Consider the following 25,450-nt stretch of genomic DNA (forward strand, 5'->3'; position numbering starts at 1 on the left):
TATTTTATTTCTATTATCCACTAAGAGAAAGGACTAGGAAATGCCTTTCTCATCAGATCATTTGGGGATGAAGTAATCCTCAACGATATGGTAGAACTGTCCAGGAAAGTCCAAACTAGTCTAGAAACAAAACTTAACATTTGTTCTTTCAGCATGTCAAGGAATACAATATAGGATAAACTCCCAACAGACTCAAATTCAGCTAGTGTTTACCAAGTGAATGAAACTGACCAGACAGCAACTATGTAAATTCTATTTTATTATTCAGACTTGCAGAAACATTAAAATAAACATAGGTAAAAATAGCAATATGCAAGGGTCTGCTTTTCATTTTAACATATCCACAAGAAACTAACATAAAAGTAGGCATTTACAAATTTGCAGAAGTCACAAATTGAAGCAATCACCTGTATATAAAACAGCTAGAAATCTACTAGCCATTGTAACATCCCCATGAAGAATCTGGAACATGTTCTATATTAAGAACACATGAAATCCACCAACAAAAAAGTCTTGTTCAAGTGTGCGTTGGTGGTACAGTGGTGAGCATAGCTGCCTTCCACAAAAGCCTGCTCATTAAAAGAGGACACTTCCCCCAAGAACTGTCATGATATAAGCAATTCAAATTGTTGCTTAGCAAAAAATTTTTTTAAAAATTAAATAGGTATGAGACACAAAGAGATAAGGCAACTATGACAAAATAAATTATTATGTGATCAACTAATTGTTAACAAGACTGTTCCTTATTGAGTGGAGGATGGAAGATACCGGCTATTCTCTGTACTGTCTTTTTCAGCTTTTCTATGTTGAAAATTCTTAGAATAAAAAATTCGGAAAGGAAGTTTACATACCATTCTAAACTTAGAAGTATAACTGATGTCAGTCTCTTCTTCCCTTAGATATTAAATATATCTCAGTAATAATCATATTTTATTTGAGGTTTTTCAATGAACTATAAAGCCAATCCACAGATTTGGGATATATATAGAATTATCTTTGAATATGATAGAAGCTCCTGAATGTAAGAGGAAGGGCTTCTAAAATTTATTTTAGCCTGAATTCATTCCACCAGAACCCATGAGAGTATACAAATCTTGCAGATTCAGTTATAGCTAGTCAACTTAAAGTGAGGGAAGTTAGTTCTTGGCTTTTCCTTTTTTTACAGGGAGTTGACCTGTAGCTTCTAAGTACTTATTGATGAGGTCTTCTTGTGTGGACGATGAACAGGGCTGATATCTGCAGTACTCCATTGTGTATTCTCCCTTTCCCTAAGGAGTTAAAAGACAACAGAGATTTTGTTTGTTTGTTTGTTTCGGTACATCTACCAAGACAGGATTTCACACATTTGAGCACTGTGTAGGGCGGTTTCTTAAAGAGCACCTGAGTAAAGTATAAATATCTGCTTACCTCTGTGCATGACCTAAGTTCAGTGGAATAACCAAACATATCATTTAGAGGGACCTGAAAACAAACACAGGATATTCTGGTATTGCTTACTGAAAAATATTTGAGTAAAGTACAGAAAAGCCTTAGGCATTTAATTCCTTTAGTCTTAGGTTTCTACTAACTACTCTTGATTTAAAAGAATTAAAAGCCAGAGAAGTATATATTTGTTTTACTGAAAGTATAAATCTTACTTAAAAATAATTTAACAAGGCAGTCACAACTAGAAATCAAATCTTTCTGTTTTACAGGGTGGACACCACTCATCCCCACTCCACACTCTGGCTGCAGCTCAAACATGGAGAAGCGTTTCTTCTGTGAAAATGTTAATACAACTTTCCTCTGGACACCTCACTAATATGCTGACAGTAGTGTCTTTTAGGAGGCCTTATGTAATGTGATATACACTTTCTCCCATGAGATTTAAGTAGAGCACAGGCAATGGAACTCAGTATTATCCAGTAAATAAGAGCTAATGTGATAAAGCAGTTATATAAATGAAACTTATAACAAGAAATAAAGACAACTTCCATACATCTAAGAAAATGACATACTCATCATAAAGGCCCACATAGATCTTATTTTTAGTTTTTGCATTTAAGAGCTGCTCTAACAGCAAATTATAGAAATTGCCACAAATATAATACCCGAATAGCTAGGAAAATGTGTCAATTCGCTCTACATTCTCCAAAACCAACTCTCCAAAACCAAAAACTAGCTCTCTTCTATCTGCGGTTACTAAAAGCAAGATTGTCAATGATCAATAGTACTTACATCGGCATACAGCGTAAAATAGTCCTCAATCCCATCTTGTCCTGTGATTACCCCATGGCGTCGGTTAATTCCCGCAATCACAGGTCCTTGAAATTCATTTGGGGCTATGATTTCCACAGACATAATAGGTTCAAGAATACATAATGTTGCATTTGCCAGAGCTGGGTTAAAAAAAAAATACACAAATTAGTTTATTAATCTTTTTTTTTTTTTTAAAGATTTTATTTATTTATTTGACAGAGAGAGAGATCACAAATAGGCAGAGAGACAGACAGAGAGAGAGATGAGGAGAAGCAGGCTCCCTGCTGAGCAGAGAGCTCAATGCGGGACTCGATCCCAGGCCCCTGGGATCATGACCTGAGCCGAAGGCAGAGGCTTAACCCACTGAGCCACCCAGGCGCCCCAGTTTATTAATCTTTAAACACATGGGAACTCTCCCCTACCCAGACATACACAAGAGAGAGTGCTTCCAAAGGTACACGCAAGTGATGAGGCTCAAGCATTTGATCTGGACTCTTTTTTTCTAGTAGCTGTAACAGTCACTCTCCTAGATGGAAATTCCAGTAAGACAACACATGATTACAGTATTAATAGTTCTAAACTATATTTTTATCCTTAAACATCACTAAGCTGCAGAGAATATAAAAGGGGTCTTCAAACGACATTCAATCAAGTTCTTTAGCATCTAAATTATCCAGCTGAGGGTTACTTATTCTCTTTCTCTGAATACTTTCAGGAGTAAAAACTCTCACTGTTAAGTCTTTGTTTGTCCAGGTAAACCAGTTCCTTCTGGTTGGTCCCTGGAAGACAGTTATTTTTAACCGTAAGAGAATAACTTTTATCATATATTTAACAAGTCACACCTGAGTTATGTCTTTCCTTTCCTAGGCTAAACATTTTCAACACGTGATTGAGAATCAGAAGACCAAGTTTCTAGTTTCTGCTCTGACCTCAACAAATTATATATGCCTTTTAGAAAAACAAAATGTGTCCAGCCCTCAAGTTTCTTCACCTATAAAATGACACTGGATGTGAAGAGACATTTAAGCACTGAAACGTGTGTGTCCAAGCTTATTTTTATTCCCCTTAATATATAACCAGAACACTTCTTAAAGTGACAAATGCCGACTGAGGGTTATATTTAACAATGTGGAGAGAACAGAATAACATTTCAAACATTCTTATCGAATTTGTATGTTATGATAGTGTGGAATAATACTTCAGCTTCAGACTGGATGAATCACCTCTAAATAAAAACTTTAAGCAAAACCTAGAAAAGATGACAAAGAAAATATTTTAAGATAATCACAGCTTTCCAGGCATCAATTTGTTTAGATTAATCAATTAATTAATTAATTGGCAATCATTCTCATATAGTCATTAAAGCACTTCTCCTAAAGCCACTAGTAGCTTAAGTGCAATAATTATAAGAACAGCAACTTAATATGCTTGGATTTCTTTGAATTATTCTCTAATTCAAATCATAGCTCAGACCTACCTTTGACTAATTAGTCCTCATTAGTGAATTTTGTTCTAAAAAAGAGAAGTAACTGAACTTTGCAGACTCCAAAGCTTCTTCAGCTAAGCCCCCCCAAAACCCCGCACAGACGTGGAACGCAGCTAACAGTCTGGGACTGTAGAAACGGCTCTAGCTCCTGCAATGTCTAGGGTTAATCCAACAGCAGAGCTTCCCTGGCTCTAAAGAAATGCAATCCATGCAGAAGAAGACACCCAGAAAGACAGATATGAGCAGATGTATTAAGATTTAGAACACGTTACCTCATGCTTTCAATAGGTCAGTAATATAAAAGAGCGAGATTGTGAAAGGGTCATATTTTAAAGGGAAGAAAGGGCCAGGTAGACAGTGCCCATCACTTGATTGCTGAGGATGTCTTGTCTAGTTCTCAGTTTCATATTCTCTCATCCTGCTCCTTTCCCTTTAAGTTCCTCTTTCTTCCTCACCTCATCTCCTGACTCACTTCCAAAGAAATCATGCCTTCTTCTAAGCTGCTGTGGCAAGACTCTGGAGTGAATTCACCCTGCTGTATTCAACAGTCACACGGCAGCTCACTCCTAAAACCTATGTTTCCTCAAGCAGATCCGTGTGGTCTATGGCTTTTTAAGATAGCAAGTAAAAATACCAACATCATCACAGGTACTTTTAAGCCTGTGGTGGTGAGAAGAGGTGGTAATATTTTTATATCAACCACTAGGAATAATGCTGATAACACCATGCCAGGTGTTGAAGAGGCCGTACGAGGTGGTGTTCAAGGGATAGGACTCTAGGCTGATTTAGCTCTCAGCTCCACCACTATCATGTAATCTCGAGCCATTCAATTAACTACTCTGAGTCCTATTTTCTCAACTGTAATGTCACTGTGAACGTAAGATACGATAATTCATACACTCAGCATAAAACACCACACATAAGTGATCAATAAATGTTATTATGAGTACTCGGAGACAAGAAGCTAGGGAACAGTGGCATGGCACAGTACCAGGTCAAAGGCAATCTGAAGGAAAGCGTGACTAGCATTCACTGCCCAAGTATGCACATGCAAGTTTTCAAAGATGTTCCTGTATTGAATTACTATTTCTAAGCAGCCTGCGGGAAGTTTCCACACAGTAAGTATGGCGCAGAGCTGGGATCTAATCCCCAAGTCCATCACATAATGGGGCAGGAGCTCAAAGAAGGGGTGCTGTCAAGTTAATTGAGCTAACCTTTACTTCTAGGGCTTTATTTCTCTTGTTGGGTGGCAACAAGTTTGAGGTTTCTGGGAAGACCAAGCTCTAAAACCTGGCCACAGAAGAAGATGGCAATGGTCGCATTTGTAAGGTGAAACACACCCAAAGAGAACATTCAATTTTAGGTTCGGTTTTAGTTATATCACTGATTCATCTCAGAGGCAAAGTTTAAATTGTGACCCAACAGTTCCAGTTTGCATTTGTTTTGGAAAAAATGACAATCCAAACTATTTTTCTTCCAATTTTGAATAGAGAATGGCTAATACATCTAAGCTATTCTGATACTGGGCTCATTTCACGACATTTTTACACCAAAACTCTCATATGGGATTCAAGAGAGGTTTGCATGAAAAGCTTATTTTCTTACTGAGCTAAGGAAAACTTCCTTTTACCCTATACACTTGTCCTTCAATCATGGATGACTGAATAACAGATGAAGAAACAGCAAAGTAATTCATTTTTCATGCTAGCATCCTGATTTGTACATGATTATCTGGCAAAAAAAAAAAAATCTCAATTACTATCTAGTGTTTTTCCTTTGTACACCTACGAGGCAGTTTTCATACTTAATGTCTGCACACTTAAATAATTAAAAAGTAAAGATCACATATTCACCAGTTTAGCTAATATACACAGATGTACAGGCTGTTTTCATGGATGCACATGTGTAAATTATGGGCATATATGTCTCCATTTAGTTATATCTCTTATAGGAGCAATTAAAAAAGAAGATGAGGCTTTTTGTTAACTGAGAATCATACCAATTATCTGGCTTTGTTTAAGCTCTTTCTCCAGGAAAGCTACTAATTTCCAGTCAAGAAGCAGCATAGAATAATTGGTGATTTCTAATTTGACTATTCTTGTAGAAGGTATCGACATGGATGGAACTGGAAGAGATTAAGCTGAGTGAGATAAGTCAAGCAGAGAAAGACAATTATCATGTGGTTTCACTTATTTGTGGAGCATAAGGAATAACATGGAGGACATTAGGAGAAGGAAAGGAAAAATGAATTGAAGTAAATCAGAGGGGGAGATGAACCATGAGAGACTATGGACTACAGGAAACAAACTGAGGGTTTCAAAGGGGAGGGGAGTGAGGGGATGGATTAGCCTGGTGGCAGGTATTAAGGAGGAGAGAGAGCACAAGCATGTGGAGTGAAAGAGGGAGAAGCAGGCAGAAAGCAGAAGCAGAAAAATGAAGGACTTTCACAACTGAGAAACTAATACTCAAATTATTAATAGCTGCCATTAGTTTAAGTATATAAGGAATTAGCAACCTAGTCAAGAAATAAGCAATCTTTTCCAACTACTGCCCCACACCTGGTCACAGATGCAAACAGAAAAACAAAATGAAGTCCAAAATTCATGTAGAATCAACAAAACTGAGATTTACAGAATGCTTAAAAAAATTATGATTAATCTAATCTTTACTGTCCATTTTGACTGCCTCTGATAAAAATGTTTCTGAAATGTTTCATAAATCATAATATAATTCTCCTGTCTAAAGATACTTATGGGCATTATTAATAATATGGAAGAGATGACAAAGAGAATACATTTTCTGGGTCCAGGACAGAGGTTTCAAGTTCCTTTGTTGAATAACCCTGATGTCAGATTGCTGTGTTATTTGCTCTTCTCTCTTAAAAGCAAGAATCAGATACACTTGCAATTGTTTAGGTTTCTGGTTCATCAGGGTTGTTTTTTTTTTTTTTTAAAGATTTTTATTTATTTATTTGACAGAGATCACAAGTAGGCAGAGAAGCAGGCAGAGAGAGAGGAGGAAGCAGGCTCCCTGCTGAGCAGAGAGCCCGATGCGGGGCTCGATCCCAGGACCCTGGGATCATGACCTGAGCTGAAGGCAGACGCTTAACCCACTGAGCCACCCAGGTGCCCCTCATCAGGGTTTTTAATACACCAGTTATTCTGTATGGAAAAGGTTGACAATTCCAGCAGTTTATCAAGAGGTCTGCACTGTGAATTAAGTTTACTGAATTCCTTCAAAATATGTTGCCACCCACAAAATGCCTAAAAGCCTAAAATGTCACACTTTACAAAAATTATTTAAAATTTATGGATTTCCTGATATCTGAGTAAGTCACTAAAAAGAGCATGACGGCAATGTTTCTATAAAATATCTCTTAGTACTCCAAGCACATCCATCTTCTTTATTAAAAACACAACAGCCAAAATATGGAAAAAGCCCAGATGTCCTTTGACAGAGGAATGGTAAAGATATGGCATGCATATCTCTATCTATCTATCTATCTATCTATCTATCTATCTACACACACACACACACACACACACACACACACACACACACACGAATATTACTTAGCTATCAAAAAGATTGAAATTTTGCCATTTGCAATGACGTGGATGGAACCAGAGGGTATTATGGTAAGCAAAATAAGTCTATCAGAGAAAGACAAATATCATATGATTTCACTTATATGTGGGATTTAAGAAACAAAACAGATGAACACAGAGGAAGGGAGGATAAAATAAAGTGAAATCAGAGAGGCAGATAAACCATAAGAGACTTAACTCTAGGAAACAAATTTGGGGGTTGCTGTAGGGGAGGTGGTGGGCGGATGAGGTACCTGGGTGATGGGCATTAAGGAGGGCACTTGATGTAATGAGCACTGGGTGTTAATGCTACTGACGAACTCTACTTCTGAAACTAATACTACAATATATGCTAATTAATTGATTTTTAAAAAGTGGCAAAAAAACAGAACTTACAGGTTATCTCTAAATTTAAGCATATGACAAATATTAGGTAATTTAGGAGAACAAGGTAGGCTTTCGGTTTTGTAAGGAAGAGAATACAGTAAGCTACCCTCACTTCAACTCTAGATTTGCCCACACCTGCCAAGTGCCCAGGTGGGCTGCCCGGGACTCTGGGGCACAAGAATAAAACACAGTACTGCACTCAGAGTCTCTGACGATCTGTCGGGGAAACACACACCGTGCTCCAGCAAACACAGGACACAGTACCTTGTTTAAGAGCACCTTCTCCTGCACGGATGAAAGAGATTTCATTGGAATCAACCATGTGGTGCGCCCCATCTTGCAGGACAAACCGGAGCCCAGAGAGCTTGTGTCCAGAAAGAGGGCCTTTCTCACAGGCATCCAAAAACCCCTGTTAGTGAATGAACACAACTTATGGAGTCAGTGGATTTCACTTCCAGGTGAATTATCAAAAATACTCACACATTTTACTGTTCAGAAATTGAACATTTTTATGAATACTACATTTTACTCCTCAGAAAAAGAAGTTTTAAAAAGCTGAATAGCTTAACTACTTAAATTTTATTATTGTGGCATCTAGATGAACAATCCCTTGGAAAAGTGTTATCACTTAAAAGTGCGAGCTGGTTTGAAAGTGATGCTGAGAGTGCCGACACTTAACATCTTCAGGAATTACTTACCTCTTATAACCCATTATACAGACAGCCTGCTCTTAATTTTATAAGGAGGAAACAGAGGAAAAGCAAGGAAGAATACTTCCATCAAACTTGGCATTGATTCAACAGCGATGTCCTGAGCTCCCACTATACACCTATCAGGGCTTTGCCTCATTGGCAGATCACTACATTATGGCTTTGGTGTTATACATGCCAGTAAGAACTGGAATTCAAAAGTAAATTCATTTTTCCTGATGCAGTTCTTAAAAAAAAAAAAACAAAAAAAAAAAACCAAAACAGCTTCATTGACGTATGACTGATACACAATAAACTAAACATATTTTAAAAGTATAATGTGATAAGTTTGCAATCCTTTTTCAGCCACTTCAACATTTGTAGAGCTCCCACAATTCAAGTTAGTTTTTCCTGACAATCACATTGCTGCACATAGAGTACAATATATTTCTGACACTGCAAAACTATAAACTCTATATGCTGAAAAAAACATAAACCCTCCTTTACCTACATTAATATTGAAGAATACAAAATAACTTAAAGGTATACGAGTGACAAAATACTCTCCTGAAATAAAGTATAGTGAACGAAATATAGTAATCACAAAATGCTACCACCACTAAAGCTGAAATTATAATTAGCAAAGATTTCTAAGCTAAAAGGGTAAATGAAAACCTAAAAATCTCAATATAGGAGGACAGTTGCTGAAGGTTTACAACAGTCTTTTTTTTTTTTTTTTAAAGATTTTATTTATTTATTTGACAGAGATCACAAGTAGGCAGAGAGGCAGGCAGAGAGAGAGGGAAGTAGGCTCCCTGCCGAGCAGAGAGCCCAATATGGGACTCGATCCCAGGACCCTGAGATCATGACCTGAGCCGAAGGCAGCGGCTTAATCCACTAAGCCACACAGGCGCCCGGTTTACAACAGTCTTAAAGCCAGTGACCTAGAAAGCAAACAAAACACTAACCTCTTACATGTGCAAGGCACTTCACACTTTACAAAGAAATGTCACAGTATTATCTGACCCTCAAGTTGGTAAGGGGTTCAAGTTTAGTTTTCTATTTACTCACACTTTACAAATGAAGAAACTGGCTCTGAACACCATGATTTACCAAAGAGTGCATTAATTAGTAGCAGAGACGTTGGGAGAACTCAGATATTGGGAATCTTGGCAAAAGATCATGCTACTGTAACAGTAAACTTAAAGCCTTCATAAAACCCTACTGACTGCTACAAATTTTAATTGTTGATTGCTATTTACAACATAGGCTCAATTTATCAAAAGAAATAGAATAACTATGATTAAGAAACAGAATGAGGGATACTTGAGTGGCTCAGTCGGTTAAGCATCCAACTCTTGATTTCAGCTCAGGTCACGATCTCAGGGTTGTGAAATTGAGCCCTCTATTAGGCTCTGCCCTGGGCACAGAGCCTGCTTAAGATTCTCTCTTTCCCTCTCCCTCTGCCCCTTAGGAGAGTGCTTAAATATGAAAAGTGCTTAACATAAATTTGCTAAGTGCATGTCTTTGAAAAGCTGGCTACAATCTGGAGACGGGTGGACTATGAGAAGGAAAATAAGTCCTCTTAGAGAAAGAACTACTGCTTTGTTTTGGAAAAAAGAAATAAAGGAAAAAAAGAAACAGAATGAGTTCCCCCCTCGTTGTCATAGCATATATTTGTAGCTCTTCATCCTAATGAACTAAAGTTCCTAAATCAGATGGAAAGCTTACCAATCAGGTAAAGAAGCAGGACTGTAAATGAAACGAACCACAGAAGACAATGTGATAGAAATAGGATTTGAGGGGCACCTAGCTGGCTTAGTCAGAAGAGAATGAGACCCTTGATCTTGGGGTCATGAGTTTGAGTCCCACGTTGGGTATAGAGATTACTTGGATAAATAAAACTTAAAAAAAGAAGAAGAAGAAGAAGAAGAAGAGCATGGTGCATAAACAATGACTCCTGGAACACTGAAAAAATTAAATTAAAAATATAAACACACAAACAAACAAAAGAAATACGATTCAATACCACCTAATAAACTGGTTGAAAAAATGTAATCAAGTCATTTTTGTTGTTACCTTTTCTACTGCAGGCACAAACTGCTTTGGAACATTTGCCCCGAATGTTTCATCTGAAAACTCCAACTTAGTGTAGTTCTCTGGGTCCAGAGGCTCCAGTACACCTATCACTCTTCCAAACTGGCCCGCACCACCCGATTGTTTTTTATGTGTAAATTCAAACCTGAAAGTGATTTAGGAGGGGGGAAAAAAATCAACATGGCATTAACATAATTACCAAAATGAAATAATTCCTACCGATTTAAATGAAAAACCGCATTTTACCATTTTTACTTACTTGTTCCTTTGAATTTACTGCCATAAAATTTTACTGTAAAATTTATTTAAAAGATAATTCTCTCTTTCATGTTTTTACTTGGAGGTGAGGGTGAGGTACAACACCAAAATAATCCATGGTTTTCTTTCATTCTGCCAATTCTTTACTTCACAAGTAGAAACGTAAAAGTGTTAAAAGTCAGTCTAAGGTTCTTGCTCTAGTAACCTACATTCGAAGAGCTCAGCCTCTTCTTTTGGAATGCCTGCCTTCCCTGGGACACAGCGTTCTCTTCTTAATTTCTACAGCCAGAGACAGTTACTTGAAAATGGGAGCTCTGCAGTTAATTTATTCAGATAGTTCCTACCTAAATTAATTTACCACTTGGACTTTATGGAGTGACACAACACAAGAGAAGGGAGTTTCAGGTGGATTAATACCTGAAGAGAGTAATGGCAAAACGGTGACTAACGTAAGTCACTCATATAAATAGATACATATACAGAAAATATACAGACATAGCAGTGTTTACTTCAAACCACTAATGGCCACATAAACAGAGTAAGCACTTTCTATATCCTTATTAAAACATTTGTAAACATACGCTATTTCCCTGAAAAAAACAAAAAACAACAAAAAACAAAAAACCATTTCATGAGTATCCACTGCCTGCAAAGCATTTCTTCCTTTAAAGTGAAACCTTCCTCAAGACCTCAAGATGAAAGAGGCCACCTGCTTTCAAAATTATCTCAGACAACTGCAGGTAAATGGACGTGAGTGAGCGTGTCCCTACATACAGATGTGTGGTAGTTTGAAATTACTAAATACTCATTTTTGTAGCAGACACCAGCTTGGAGTATGCGGTTTCATAAGAAGCCTAAATGTGAATGTGCCTGCTGAACTGCCTGTGAACAGTCTCCCTGCCACTAGGAGACTCGGGACGGGCTGAGAGAAACAAAATACTGACAGAGACACTGTTCTGGGAGGGAAAAAAACAGCTATCAGAACTAAGAGAATGAAAGGACTTGCTGCAGGGATTCCATAACCATGGGCCCCTGACAAGTCTTGGGTATGCACAAGTTCTCTGAGATGTTTACAGTTTTGTTTTCAATTTGACAATAATATGACATCAATACAAACATACGCTCTGTTGTCTGTAGGGTAATCACTAACCAGGGATGTTTATAGTTAAAATTTTTTAAAAATTTAAAATTCAGTTCCTCAGTTGCACTAGTCACATTTCAAGTGGTCAACAGTCAAATGTGGGAAATGGGTACAATATAGGACAGCACAGAGAACACTTCCAGCAGTGCCCTGCAGGACCAGTTTACAAACCAGTAAGTTTCAGGGCTCACGTCTGAATCATAATCAAGTGGAGGCCAAATAATGAAACACGGAGGCACCAGGCTTGTGCTAAGCAGATTTTACGGATCATTTTATTTGTTTTTCCCCACAAACTACGATTGTGTACTACTATCACCATTTTACAGATGAGAAAGTAACTTGCCAAATATGATGCAGTTAAATAGCAGAGCCAGAATTGTACTAAAGCCAATGCTCTTAATTAAACATTTTTCTAGAAGGCTAATAAGAACATAAGCTGACATAACCTGCAAATGATGATTTCACTGAAAAAGCTGTTAGACGGCGGTACGTGAAGACTACAGCAGCTTACAAGAGGTAGAAGAACTAAGACATCACTTGGTAGGCAGCTAACAGGAGTGCTGCAGGTAAAAGAACCCATGCCCCAGTCATGTTGGGGAGGCAATTTTGTTTCGGCAAAACATCATCTCTCACGATAAAATTAATGTTAATTAGAACAGTGTTGGGGTTTTTGTTTTGTTTTTTAGATTTTATGTATTTGAGAAAGAGCATGAATGGTGGGAAGGGGTAGAGGGAAAGGGAGAAGCAGACTCCCTGCCTAGCGGGGAGCCCAGTGCAGGGCTTGATCCCAAGACCTCAGATCATGACCTGAGCTGTAGGCAGCCACTTAACTGCCTGAACCACCCTGGCACTTCATAACTGTATTGGTCTTATCTCTATTTTGCACATTTATTTTGATTTTATAGTTGTACCAAAATTGCAAGATAGAGATCTTTTTACTTAGTTTTCATTCATATTAGTTTTCATTATCAACCAAAAGCTCTTTCAGCAACATCAGAATGTACTCAGCCACTCTTTCCTGGACACGATTAAAGAAACACATGATTCAAACAATACACACACACACACACACACACACACACACACAATGACAACCTAAGAGGTTGGCTGATACATATGAATGACTCACCCTCTCAAGCCAAAAAAGAAAAATCTTTTTTTTTTTTTAAGAAAAAAGCCTTAAGGAGAGAAACCCTGTCATCCTCAACTCACTTGACAATTGGTGGACTAATGTAACTAGAAAAGACAGAAATGCTTTATTCCTTACATTAAAATATATATATACTTACTGCAAATAAAGACTGAGTAAATTAAGGATATTTGAGGGAAAGAACACATTACAAATACATTTTTAAGTTTATTTTTTAAAGCACAACACATATGCCCACCCAAGGAACTTTCAACGAACCTTCAAAAATCCATTTTGAGGGGAAAAAAGCAAAGAATACCTATTTTCCAAGCCAATGAGCCTGGAAAGTTTGGCCATACAGATAAAAAGGAACCTTTGCTTCCTGAGCTAGAGCAAATCCAAAGCCTAAATTATAGTCCCTTCAAAGGTAAAACAAGGTAATTAAGAAATCTGGAGAATGGAAATGCACTACCTACTAAAAGTCTGTGCTTGCTTAAGCAGCTATAAAAACTCTCATCTTTGTTAGAAGCTTCTTCAATGCAGTGCTTGAAGTTCAGTTCTTAAATGTTTTAATTCTTAAAGTAAAAATTTCAAAGTGATCAGAAGGTCAGAAGCATGGTTTTACAGCAAAATCTTATTTTTCTAAGATCAGCAAAGGGAGAAAGGGGTGCAGGTGTTATTTATTTCTCTTGATCTAAGAAATTACTTAGCCCTCCAAATTAATGCTAATTTCTCATATGCCGATTTGGGCAGCACTGGTCCAATTCCACAGAAAAGGGGATTAACCAAGAGGGCTCCTGGACCTCAGAAGGGGAAAGAGAAAAAAGTAACCAACCCACTCGCTCCCTGGAGCTCCTTTTGCACTTTGCCCTGGGCCTGACACTGTGAGTAGTGTCTGAGGAAGGTGTGCTCTGAAGGGCATGTGAAGCAACCAGATTTCTTCCATGAAGAGGAAACTGGAGGCCCGAGAGGCACGCTCCATAAACGAAAAGGCCAGAACGCCCCTCCCTGCACTTCAGTAAAGGTTAATGAAAGGAAGCACAAAGTCCCAGCCAGCCTAACCCACCAACTCCCTCCCCACACCTCCACCCTCGCCAGCCGGAAAGGCCAGGCTCTCCCCTCGCAGGAACAAGTCCGTACTGTGGGTGGCAGTGGGGCGGGGCCCCAGGAGCAGCGGCGGGAGCCAGCGCCCCTGCGGCTGCTTCCTGAATCAGAAGGAGGGAAGGAGGAAGAGAAGAAGGGTGGGAGCTGACGATCCCGCCCACACCCGGCCGACCTCAGCGTGCGACTCTTCCGTCGTCGCAGCTCCCCGGCAGAAGGCTGAAGCAGCGGTGCGCTGGGAGCGTCTGGTCCCTGCAACCTGAGCAGCCGTAGGCTCCCACCAAGAATGGAAATCCCCCCGACCCATTTCCCAGCCTCCAGGGCAGCCTCGGTGGCGGAGAACTGCATCAACTACCAGCAGGGGACCCCCCACAAGGTGTTTCTGGTGCAGACTATCAAACAAGCCAGCATGGAGGTGAGTCCGACAGAGGGCAGTGGGCGGGGGCCTGCACCTACTTGCTTTCCCTCCACTCCCGAGGGTCTCAGCCTCCTTCTTCCGGAGATTTCCCTTCCACTCCACCCTTGCCTGTTTTTGGACTAGCTGTTGACGTCAGGTCTAGGGAACTTAACATTTCTGGGGATAGCTGACACTCCAGGACAGTCACAGCTGTTTGTTTTTTCTTGGAAAGTTAGAGACATCGATACAGGTTTTAATGGGCACTTACAAAGAAATGGAAAAGCGTTCTAAATATGGGGCAGCATTTAACCATTTTCTGAATGAAACCTGTAGAACCATTCAAAAGAATCTCAAAACTGCTACTGCATTTCTCATCTGCTACTCCAGTCTGAGCCAACAAAACATCCCGTCTTCCAAACAATACTTCTTTGCCGAAATTTTAGAACAATCTTTATCAGACCCTTTGACCAAAATGAAAGGGGAAGCAAAGAGCAAAACAAACTGACAACCAAAGTCAGAGATCAAAAGCATTGTGGGCTGAAGCTTTAACTACCCAAACACCACTACCACTGATTTCTGTAAAAGATAATGCTTCCACTGGCAAAGGATTAAATTAAATGCTTAAGGCCACAGCTGTCACTAACTAGGCTTGTTTCTATTTTACTAAAATGTAAGATTTGAGATTGTCGCTTAGTTATCTGACATAAACTTAACAGTCTGTAAGAGCTGATAGGGAGTAGATGTTGCTTCAAAACTGCACCAGATAATTAGGTACACACTCTTAACTCTATCTTGATTCAAAAGTGAAATACCTACACAACTGTCTTACAGGTATAAAATTTGTTAAAGTATCATTTTGCAGGTTCACTAATGGACAAATAAAAACAGTATTTAACATCTCTAACCACTTCACAGTAATCTGTCCCCAAATGGAATTGACCTTCCTTGAACAGTGTTTGGAGGGTACACAGGGCTTTTTGAAAATGTTTTCAATGGTATATCCTGTTTTTCATCTTAGAATCAAAAGGTTTCACAATTTCTTTTGTAGAGAATTCAGGATTACAGATCCAGAGGTTGAGGTCCTCTGATGAATGAAAGTGAATTATAATTTTTTTTTTTAAGATTTTATTTATTTGTCAGAGAGAGAGAGGGAGAGAGAGCGAACACAGGCAGACAGAATGGCAGGCAGAGGCAGAGGGAGAAGCAGACTCCCTGCCGAGCAAGGAGCCGGATGTGGGACTAGATCCCAGGATGCTGGGATCATGTCCTGGGCCAAAGGCAGCTGTTTAACCAACTGAGCCACCCAGGCGTCCCAATTATAACTTATTTTATATATGCTTTTATCCCACTCTTCTGTTCCCATCCAAAATAAATCTCTTAATGGACCTCCTAAATTAGATGTTACATATATGGTGACATGCCTTTTTCAAAGTCAAAGGCTTTAATCATTTACCCTCACCAAGTCAGCCTTCTGCCCCAACCAAATGAGAATGTATTTTTCTAAAAACACAAAGAATGGAGTTATTCTTATAATAACTCACCACATTTTCTTAATAGGATATTCCGGGAAAAGGACACAAGTATTGCCTTAAATTTTCTGTGGAAGAAATTATCCAAAAAGTAAGTAAAATGTCCTTTATTATAAAATAAAATTTGACTTTATAAATATTTTAGATCACCTTCCCTAATCAAATCATAGGATTAACTTGTATTTTTTTTTTGAAGTTGTTGTGAAATTCCTGCCTTGAAAAAAATAATGAGCATTCAAGGGTCCAATTATACTCTTTTAAAAACATACTCTGAGATACATGAAGTAATTCTATTCAGCTACTTAGAAAAGGCTACCCATATCAATTCAAATAAATTCTCTTAAATATATTCTTAGGGCAGTCTGAACTTATGCGTGATATGAACAAATAAAGTAATTTACTCTCCAGTCATCATCACTTTCTTATGTCTGCCTTTCTCATTCTATTTTTTTATTTCTTCCATTTAAAGAAAACTGGTGCATTTAGATATTCATGAGCAATAAAATGATCAAATGATACCAGTATGTTCATAGGAATCTTTCAGTAATGTGGCAGGGAGATTGTTAAATATTACATACCTGCCAAATTATTAGTGAGACAAACTTAAAAAAAAAAAAAGGAATTGCAGTTTGTACCATAACCATCTTAAAACTTTTTAAAAAGCTTGCTCTTTTGTTGAGCATAATTCAGAAGAGACACAGGCTAACATAATAGATTTATTAAGATTATCTGAGCTACTAGACAGCCATCTTTCAAAGCAGAACCAATGCTACTATTTGCTACTATTTTCTAATTTTACATCTAGATACAGATTAATTTATCTGGGCTTGAGGATATTTCTGTTGTTTCAGAAGCAGAGGGTAGAGTAAGACTTAAAAAGTTACCGAAGTCTAGAGGTAGTACATAAAGTCTGACTAAAATCTGGCCTCACAAATGGGATACACCATTAACACTGACAATAAAGTTTTAAGATGAATTGTAAGATTATGATACTTAATAAGTTATAAAATAAGTTATCTATTTTAGATACCTTCGAGAAAACTGTAGGCCACACCCAATTAAGATAACTCTGTAATAGACACTCTGAAGTCAAGTTTGAAACATGATTGGGGGCCAACACTTTAAATGTTGCATCTCAACAATGACAATTAGAAATGGATGGCCATTTACATGTAAAGGTATTTTGCAAAATGTTTCAAACAGCAAGTTACACTGAACTGTACAGCAGAAGTACTTTACCCTCTAATGGGACAAGATACTGCACCAGAAGTCAACTTCACATTTGAAGGAGAAATTGGAAAGAACCCAGATAAAGAAGATAACACATTTTATCAAAGACTCAAGTCCACGAAGGAACCACTTGAAGCACAAAATATTCCAGGTATATAAATATGGCATGGAAAAATTTTTTTTCAACTTTAAGATCAGTATAAATTATCTGTGCTCAAAACCGTTAGATGTTAACAATATGTTGGAAATATACTGGCTTTTTGAAAAATATTCATTATCAATCTAATTCAACAAAAAGGGACTTACTTATATTCTGTACACATTTGAAGGAAACTAAAACATGATTTAGAATTTAGATTTCTTAAAGGTTAACACTGTATGTATAAATAATCCTATTTACCATATAATTGTTTCCTCACCAGACAGTTTTGGAAATGTAGCTCCAGAAATGAAGCCAGTTCGACACTTAGCCTGGGTTGCTTGTGGTTATATAATATGGCAGAATTCTACTGAAAACACATGGTATAAAATGGTAAAAATTCAAACTGTCAAGCAAGTGGTAAGTGATTTCTATAAAATATACTATTAACAGGGTTGTATTTTACTGAAAGTGTGATCATTCATAATTGGATAAATAGTGCCCCTTCGGTCATTTTATATTTAATAGTGATGCTGGTATTTTGAAGGAGTGGTCAGTTACAACTGAGGTTAAAAAAGTTGAAGCTACAGTTTCAAGAGAGTAAAGTATTGAGTTATAAATAATTTGGCATTCAGTTTTTGTACTCAGCTTAATACAGAGTATTTGGTGATCTAAATTTGGTATTGAAGTCTTTATAGCTATGCAAATGAAACTGCCTCGGTTTTTTTTTCTCTATTGAAATGGTGGTGCCAGAGCTCCTCAGAGACATGGCTGGCATTTTTTTGCCCCAAGAATCAGCTAGAACATATATCTTAGCATCTTTTAATCTTTGTGAAATTTGCTGTATGTCATTTTCTTTTCTAGTCATAATCTACCACCTCATATCTAACTGCTAGCCTGCTAGTCTCTTAAGTCTGATAGGACTAGAACCTCCTCTTTCTAGTCTTTAAAGACATAAAGTGATCTTCATACTTTAGCTTTATTAAGAAGTTAAAAAGAAAAAAAGTCAACTGTTGATATCTAATGGATATGAAGAAAAACAGTACAAAGAAACCACAACAGTTTTAGTTCTATAAGAGAAAAGGACTTTCCAAATGACTTGTTTCAGCTTGCTGGAAACAAACTGCAAGGCAGCTGGAGCACCTTTACTCCACAGGCTTTTGCAACCACCTAGTAGACACCTATGGGCACTGGCGGCCAGGACACCCAATCACAATAATTAGAATATGATGTCAATATCTAACATAAATACCACAACTACATTTTAAGAAACAGAGCCTTTTTTTGTTCGTTTTTAAAATTTTTAATTAGGCTCTGCACCCAGCGTGGAGCTCAACACAGGGCCTGAACTCCTGACCCTGAGATCAAGACCTGAGCTAGATCAAAAGTCAGACGTTTAACCCTCTGAACCACCTAGGCATCCCAACAGAGGATTTTTGTTAATGCATTTCTGCAGACATCTACTTTAAGTACAAATTCCTATTGGGGTAACAAGGCTCAAATAATTGAGTAAAAGGTCCAGGTTACAGAGGTTATACAATCATAATCATGGTTTTCAAGGCATGATCTTATAGCAAAATATGCTCAAGACAGTGCTAGAAGTTTGATGACAGAAAACTCCTATAACCCCTCATCAAAGTTTTTTAAAGCATTATTAAAATTTCAGTAGAAAGGTTGACTGCACATTTATAATTGCTATTAACCGAAGAGGCCACAGCAGCTCATGCTGCCTCTTGGAGGCCAGGGATGGTTTCAACACATTGATTATAAACCTTAAAAAGCTTTGTACAGCAAATCTCTGGTGAATGCAGTTTTAAACGATGTGGATGCAATATTTCTGGGTAGCTGGTGGCCTAAATACTTTATATGTCCAAAACAATAAGCAGCACAGATCAAGGCTTTAATTGCAAAATCATTTAACTACATTGTTTTCCTATTTTCAGTTTTTATTTTATTTTATTTTTTTAAAGATCCTATTTTCAGTTTTTAAAAAGAGAATTTCCATTATAAAATTGGTTTCCTTTACTGTAAACACTCATTTCAGTAGTTTATCCCCTAAAACAATGCTTCTAAAAAATAAAAACATTAAGGAATCAATCTTTGACAAACTTTAGATCGTAATGTTCTGAAGTAACTATCACAACTCAGGGAACACAACTTTTAGAACAGGTGAAAAATCATGATTTCAAAATGTAGTTTGAAAGACAGCTTTTTTGTAAGAACACACTTTTTCTTTTTCTTTTCTTTGTGTGTGTGTGTGTGTGTGTGTGTGTGTGTGTGTGAGAGAGAGAGAGAGAGAGAGAGCATGCAGGCATGGGTATTGAGTAGTAAGGGCAGAGGGAGGGAAAGGGAAGCTCCAGCATGCTCCAGGCCAAGTGCTGGCCCAGTGCAGGGCTCCAGCTCACACTCCACTCTTGGTTTTAACTCAAGAGTTGGGTACTTAACGGACTAAGCCACCCAGGTGCCCCAGGAACACAGTTTTTCTGATCAGGCTAAATAAATTATAACATTCAATTTTTGTTTTTACGTATTAAGTGGAAGTACTACCATCTAGTAATGAAAGCTGAATTTTAAAATGAAAATACCATTTTTGCCAAAGATACTGTTTCAAACACCAGATTTTTATTTTTTATGATAGCAAAGAAATGATGACTTCATTGAGTTAGACTACACCGTTCTACTTCATGACATTGCATCTCAGGTAAAGTATCAGCTACTTTTCTTTGATGAGACTTTGAAAATTGAGACTTGTTTTAGAGCCACAGTGTATGTATGCCTTATTAATTTTGACCCTAAATCAGAATTCCTGTAAATTAATATAGACACCAGGTTAAAGTATATTATACTTGTAGCCAAACTTTTTTTTGCTATTCTTTATAAGGACTGTTTTGTCTCTAACAAAATCTAAACCAACGTTGTTTTCTTACATGTTTTCTGAATTTTATCACAGCATTAGTTAGTTTCCTTTACTTGCAGGAGATTATTCCTTGGCAAATGCAAGTTCTCTGGCACCCGCAGTATGGTACTAAAGTCAAACATAACAGCCGTCTGCCAAAGGAGGCACAACTAGAATAACGGAAGACCCTAACACTGACGTGTCAATGTACTTACTGATGATGTGTGTATGCCTTCACTGATACCTAGTTTATGGGGTCAAGCAAATCCAAAAATGTCACTTTGTATAAATGTCTTCATGACAGTATAGAACTACACAGATTCCATAATAGAGACTCACATGATGTAAAAGTGTCCCAACACTAACAGTGGTATGTATATCCCATAATAAAAAGCTTCAATTCTGGCCTCACAGTATGTTTAATTCTGCTGCATACTTACGGGACGGGGGCAGTAATGGTCTCTCTGAAAGCAACTTTTGGCTTTCCTGTGACACAAGGACAGCCATATTCTCTTTCCATCCTCTAAAAAGAAGAGGGGAGATAATTTTTTGGTATACTTAAAAAACAAACTGAAAGAAGAAAAAAGAATCTTAACTACATTTGAAGCACTCATTTAAATATGATAAAAATGATAAATCTTAAATCATTTAAGTATCTTACAAAGGTTAGATACATGATTTAAGTAATACAAATGATCCTTAAAGATTTTATAGAAATGAAATCTAATTTAGACTGTTTAACTTACACTTACCTCTAATTAATCTATCCACTAAAATGTCACCTTTATTTCATATTATTATATATTCTCTGGAATAGCCTATAAGTCTGTTGTCAGAGTTTCTACTACCTTAATTTCAAAAACAGGATCACAACCAGAATTTTCAATCATAAGTCAAATAGCTTTTGTTTTCATTCATAGATACAGAAGACCATTCCTAGGGGAAAATATAAAGCATCTACTCTTTCTATTACCTAAATTCTAGTACTATATCTATCTAAACCTTCAAGTACTGACTTGAGAAGAAAACAGTTAAGAAATGGTTCCAAGAGCAGGTACTGGTGGGCTAACTGCCTCAGCAGGTCTCTCCCTGCAGGTTGTCTCCCTAAGGCTGGCACTGGGATTTGCAATGACCCAACTAACCATGACCTAGTGTTGGATGAACGATCTTACTGCAAATACTTGGGAGTCTTGATTCTAGGAGTCTGCAAATGTTTTACAAATATAAGGATTTAGAAATTAAAACATAATTAATTTTTAAGAGATGGTAACATTTATAACATAGTATACCACATCTGGATACAAACCAGAATGAAGTCTGAAGAACCACTATTAGTTTACAGTCATTAGACTGAGAATTATTGACTTGTAACAAAACAGAGACATAAACAAAATGAATTTAAGTTAACTTCCGTATTATTCATTACCTGAGCATAGATTTCTAAGTGTAATTCTCCCATTCCAGATACAATGGTCTCTTTGCTCTCATTGTCAAAGTGGACTTTAAATGTGGGATCTTCTCTTGTAAACCTGCCAATACCTTTTGAAAATTTTTCCAGATCATTCTTAAAAAAAAGAAAGTCATTACACATTTTAGTAAGCATGATAAGCAATAGGATTGATGAAAGAACTTTACTAAATGAAATCAAATACACGAACAGTTAAGAAATAATAATGATCCCCATCTAGTTCCTAGGCCAGACCCTTTCAACATGTAAGCTTGGACACCACACAGTCAACAGAGCAGGGAATGGTTGGCTGACAGAATTTTCTTTCCACAAGATACAAAACAAGAGTCTAAGGCTTAACTATACCCTTTCCTATTTTATTCTTGGATATACATAGAAATTGTCTATTTGTGGAAAACTTTCTCCATCAAGGGAAAAGAAGAATCTGTGTTACTCTATCACATTTTAGAAATTCTACACATAACCAAAGGAATCCGCATGTTTCCCAAGACCTGATTGTAGAATCAAGCAGGACAGTTAAGACCAAGAGTAAGGCAAATGCCACAGTGAGACTTCTTCCTTTAAAAACAGCCTGCTTGGATGTGATTGCATGTATCTTTATTCTCCTTAGATATAATTCCATACATGGTAAATAGAATTATGGTCCTCTAAGGATATGCCCTAATGCCCCCAAACCTGTGAATGTTACTTTATGTAGTGAAGGGGATTGTGCAGTTATAATTAAAGTTACAGACTTTGTGATGGGAAGATTACCATGAAGAATCTGGGTTGGCCCAATGTAATCACATGGGCCTTTAAAAAGGAAGAGGAATACAGATAGAAAGACAGAATGAAGGAAGAGGCAGAAGGTATCTGAAGCACAAAAGTGACTGATTTCATGGTTGAAGGCACTGAAGACAAGATGACAGGGCCACAAGCCTAGGAAAATGGATAGCCTCTCAAACTAAAAAATAACAAACAAAAAAACCCCCAGGCCCCAGGTGACAGTCATCAAAGAAATGGGGACCCCAGTCCCAACAGCCACAAAGAGCTGAATTTTGCTAACAATTTAAGTAAGCAAAAAATAAAATGTCCCCAAGAGCCTCCAGAAAGCAACAGTCCTGTCAATATCTTGATTTTAGTCAAATAAAAACTTTGTCAGATTTCTAACACTGTATAATAATACATTTGTGTTATTTTAAGCTACCAAGTATGTGGTACTTTCTTCTTATGGCAGTAATAGAAAATTAACATACCCTGAATCACTAGTATTTAACACCGATAGGTGTGTGCATGGAACTGTGCTATATGTTTTGAATATGTACCTCAAATTCTAACCAAAATGCTGCAAGACAGAATTACCCACATTTCACAGGTGAGGAAACTAGGTGTAGAAAGGCTGAGTGACCTGCTCTAGGCCACAGAGCTAGTGCATGGCAAAGCTGAGACAGAATCCTCAGTCTATCTCCGAAGTTTTTTGGCCTTTTCCCTACATTAGCCAAGAACCCCCAACTTACTAGAAGATCATCCCTGCCCCCACTATCGAGATTCACAGCTTTATGCAGTGATTTCATTATTTGATTTAAATTTACTCCAACAAACAGACAATCCTGAGATACCAAAAACCTTTTAGATATTGATGCCTTTGATTTTCCTCCACTGTTGTAAACTATCAACAGTTAAATATCTTTAACTTCTCTCCCTGATTATTCAGAAGGGAAAAGCAAGCAATTTTAGCAAAGCACCTGGAACTGTGGCATTTCACTGTATGGTAAGATGACCTGCTCTAGGCCACAGAGCTTTCCTCAAATTTCTGAGATGGAATGACATAATGTTTCTTGCTCCCTCAACATTTTTTTCTATACTGAGAAGGGTCTTTAAACCTCATTTCCTCAAAACAGAGGAAGAAGTACCTGTTAATGTATCCACAAGACAATACATCAGAGTATGTTTTGTAAATAATAGTTCCCAGATGACATGAGATTATAAAATATTCACTCAATGCATGAATGAGTTCATTTCAATTTACCATATTAACATGACTGTTATGAATGTCAAACCAACTTAACTCAATTATTCGAGCAATGCAAACTAATTCCAATGGTAGTAATGCAAGTAAGAAACTATTCAAGAAATTCTGGTTTCATAAAAAGCTAAATGACTTCAAATCCAACCATAAAACTATTCTATTTGAAACTGACAAAGAGGTGCCTGTGTGGTTCAGCTGGTTAAGATCTGACTCTTGATCTCAGCTCAGGTCTTGATCTCAGGGTTGTGAGTTCAAGCCTCACATCCACACCTAGCATGCAGTCTACTTAAAAAAAAAAAAAAAAAAAAAAAAAAAAAAAAAAAAGTGATGCAGTGCCTGGTAGTTCAGTAAGTTAAGCATCTGTCTTTGGCTCAGGTCTTGATCCCATGGGCCTGGGATCTGCCTTGCATCAGGCTCACTGCTCAGCAGGCAGTCTGCCTCTCCCCCTGCTCTTGCTCCCTCTCCTTCTCTATCAAATAAATAAATGAAATCTTAAAAAAAAAAAGGGGGGGGAGTCTTGTTTGCAGGCTTTCCATGTTATAATGAATTATATACTTCATAACTACCACAAATCCAGAGACGTATTATAATCCATGAGGCAATTAACCTATGTAGTAATCTAATGTAGTTCAGTGAGGTTTCACTATAACTTAGGATAAATGTCCCTATTTCCCCTATTCCGTTCCTTTATGATCTGTATATAGGAAAATATTCTTACCACTTTGGAGCCAATGATACTGTAAAGAGTTAGAAAGCACAATCTTGTGCCTACTTTAATACCATCAACTTTTTCAGGTATAATGAGAACTAATTACTACCAAGAGACTGGTAGTTTTAGAAGGTGATTTCAATACCAAAAGAGGAAACAAAGACCGTAAGATTGCTGGGTATCACAGGATACTATGTGCATTGTGTAGAAAGATGAAAAAGGGCTCAAATTTTTATTGTGCTATACTGAGATTGAAACCAAACTCCTACCTTGTTAGAAGGCTTCATTGCTATTGAAATGACAGGATCAGGAACATGAATTGACTCCTAAAATATTTTTTAAAAGAACAAAGAAGAATTCAAGTACAGTACTATTTGGGTCAGGGATGGATTAATTTTAATGTGCCACTTACAAAAGAACAAAGGACAAATACTAGTCATCATGTTTATGCTAGACAATACATGTCTTTGGTCTGTTTTGTATTAAATATATTAATGCAATACATTAATAAATGAATGCATATACTTACATGATCTCCTCCCTCCCAAAATAACAAAAAAAAGATTATTCACTATTTAAAACCCCTAAGTTTATTGACACATTCATTTTAAATATAATCATAATGAACCCAAATGCCAAAATTTGAAATTCTTATGTAGGCTAGTGGCTACACCTGCTGTTGCTGTCTTTTGCTAAGTTACTTTATTTAATCAAAAATATACCATGACTGATAAAACAGAGAAAGGGCACTAGATTCTTTATGCATATGATACCTCATTCAGTCAGTCACAACTCTGACAAGCAGAAATCCCCATTTTACAAATAAAATCATTAAAGGCTTAGAAAGACAAAATAACTTGACAGAGGTGAGACTCTAATCAAGGCCTATTTGCTTCAAAGCCTAAGCATTTCCCACAACCTCCAGTCCCTTACATTACTAATTATAGGTATTTAGAGAAGG

The 25,450-nt window shown here is 37.3% G+C and overlaps 2 protein-coding genes across 2 annotated transcripts in view; one reads left to right on the forward strand and one right to left on the reverse strand.

Annotated features, from left to right (window-relative positions):
* Nucleotides 1-239: 239 nt before the first annotated feature.
* Nucleotides 240-25,450, reverse strand: part of GFM1 (G elongation factor mitochondrial 1) — a 43,835-nt gene continuing 18,624 nt past the window's right edge. The window contains exons 11-18 of the mRNA XM_032343341.1: nt 24,759-24,815; nt 21,731-21,868; nt 20,745-20,827; nt 10,467-10,629; nt 7,963-8,107; nt 2,218-2,378; nt 1,408-1,461; nt 240-1,268 (exon numbers count right to left, since the gene is read on the reverse strand). Coding sequence (XP_032199232.1) covers nt 1,137-1,268; nt 1,408-1,461; nt 2,218-2,378; nt 7,963-8,107; nt 10,467-10,629; nt 20,745-20,827; nt 21,731-21,868; nt 24,759-24,815 — 933 coding nt within the window. The 3' untranslated portion in view covers nt 240-1,136. The remainder of the gene's footprint in view (nt 1,269-1,407; nt 1,462-2,217; nt 2,379-7,962; nt 8,108-10,466; nt 10,630-20,744; nt 20,828-21,730; nt 21,869-24,758; nt 24,816-25,450) is intronic.
* On the forward strand, nt 14,114-20,717 carry LXN (latexin). The gene is made up of 6 exons (XM_032343349.1): nt 14,114-14,528; nt 16,068-16,130; nt 17,243-17,420; nt 17,692-17,828; nt 20,047-20,109; nt 20,385-20,717. Exons 1-6 carry the CDS (start codon nt 14,400-14,402, stop codon nt 20,481-20,483), a joined length of 669 nt encoding a protein of 222 aa, XP_032199240.1. The 5' UTR covers nt 14,114-14,399; the 3' UTR covers nt 20,484-20,717.

Source organism: Mustela erminea, chromosome 1, assembly GCF_009829155.1.
Source record: "Mustela erminea isolate mMusErm1 chromosome 1, mMusErm1.Pri, whole genome shotgun sequence".
NCBI classification, from domain to species: Eukaryota; Metazoa; Chordata; class Mammalia; order Carnivora; family Mustelidae; genus Mustela; species Mustela erminea.

Excerpts from the sequence above, each read along its gene's own strand:
- LXN (XM_032343349.1), top strand. The coding sequence starts at position 14,400 with ATGGAAATCCCCCCGACCCATTTCCCAGCCTCCAGGGCAGCCTCGGTG. Across the intron at positions 16,131-17,242 it reads TGGAAGAAATTATCCAAAAA|CAAGTTACACTGAACTGTAC; the intron begins GTAAGTAAAATG and ends TGTTTCAAACAG. Across the intron at positions 17,421-17,691 it reads TGAAGCACAAAATATTCCAG|ACAGTTTTGGAAATGTAGCT; the intron begins GTATATAAATAT and ends TTTCCTCACCAG.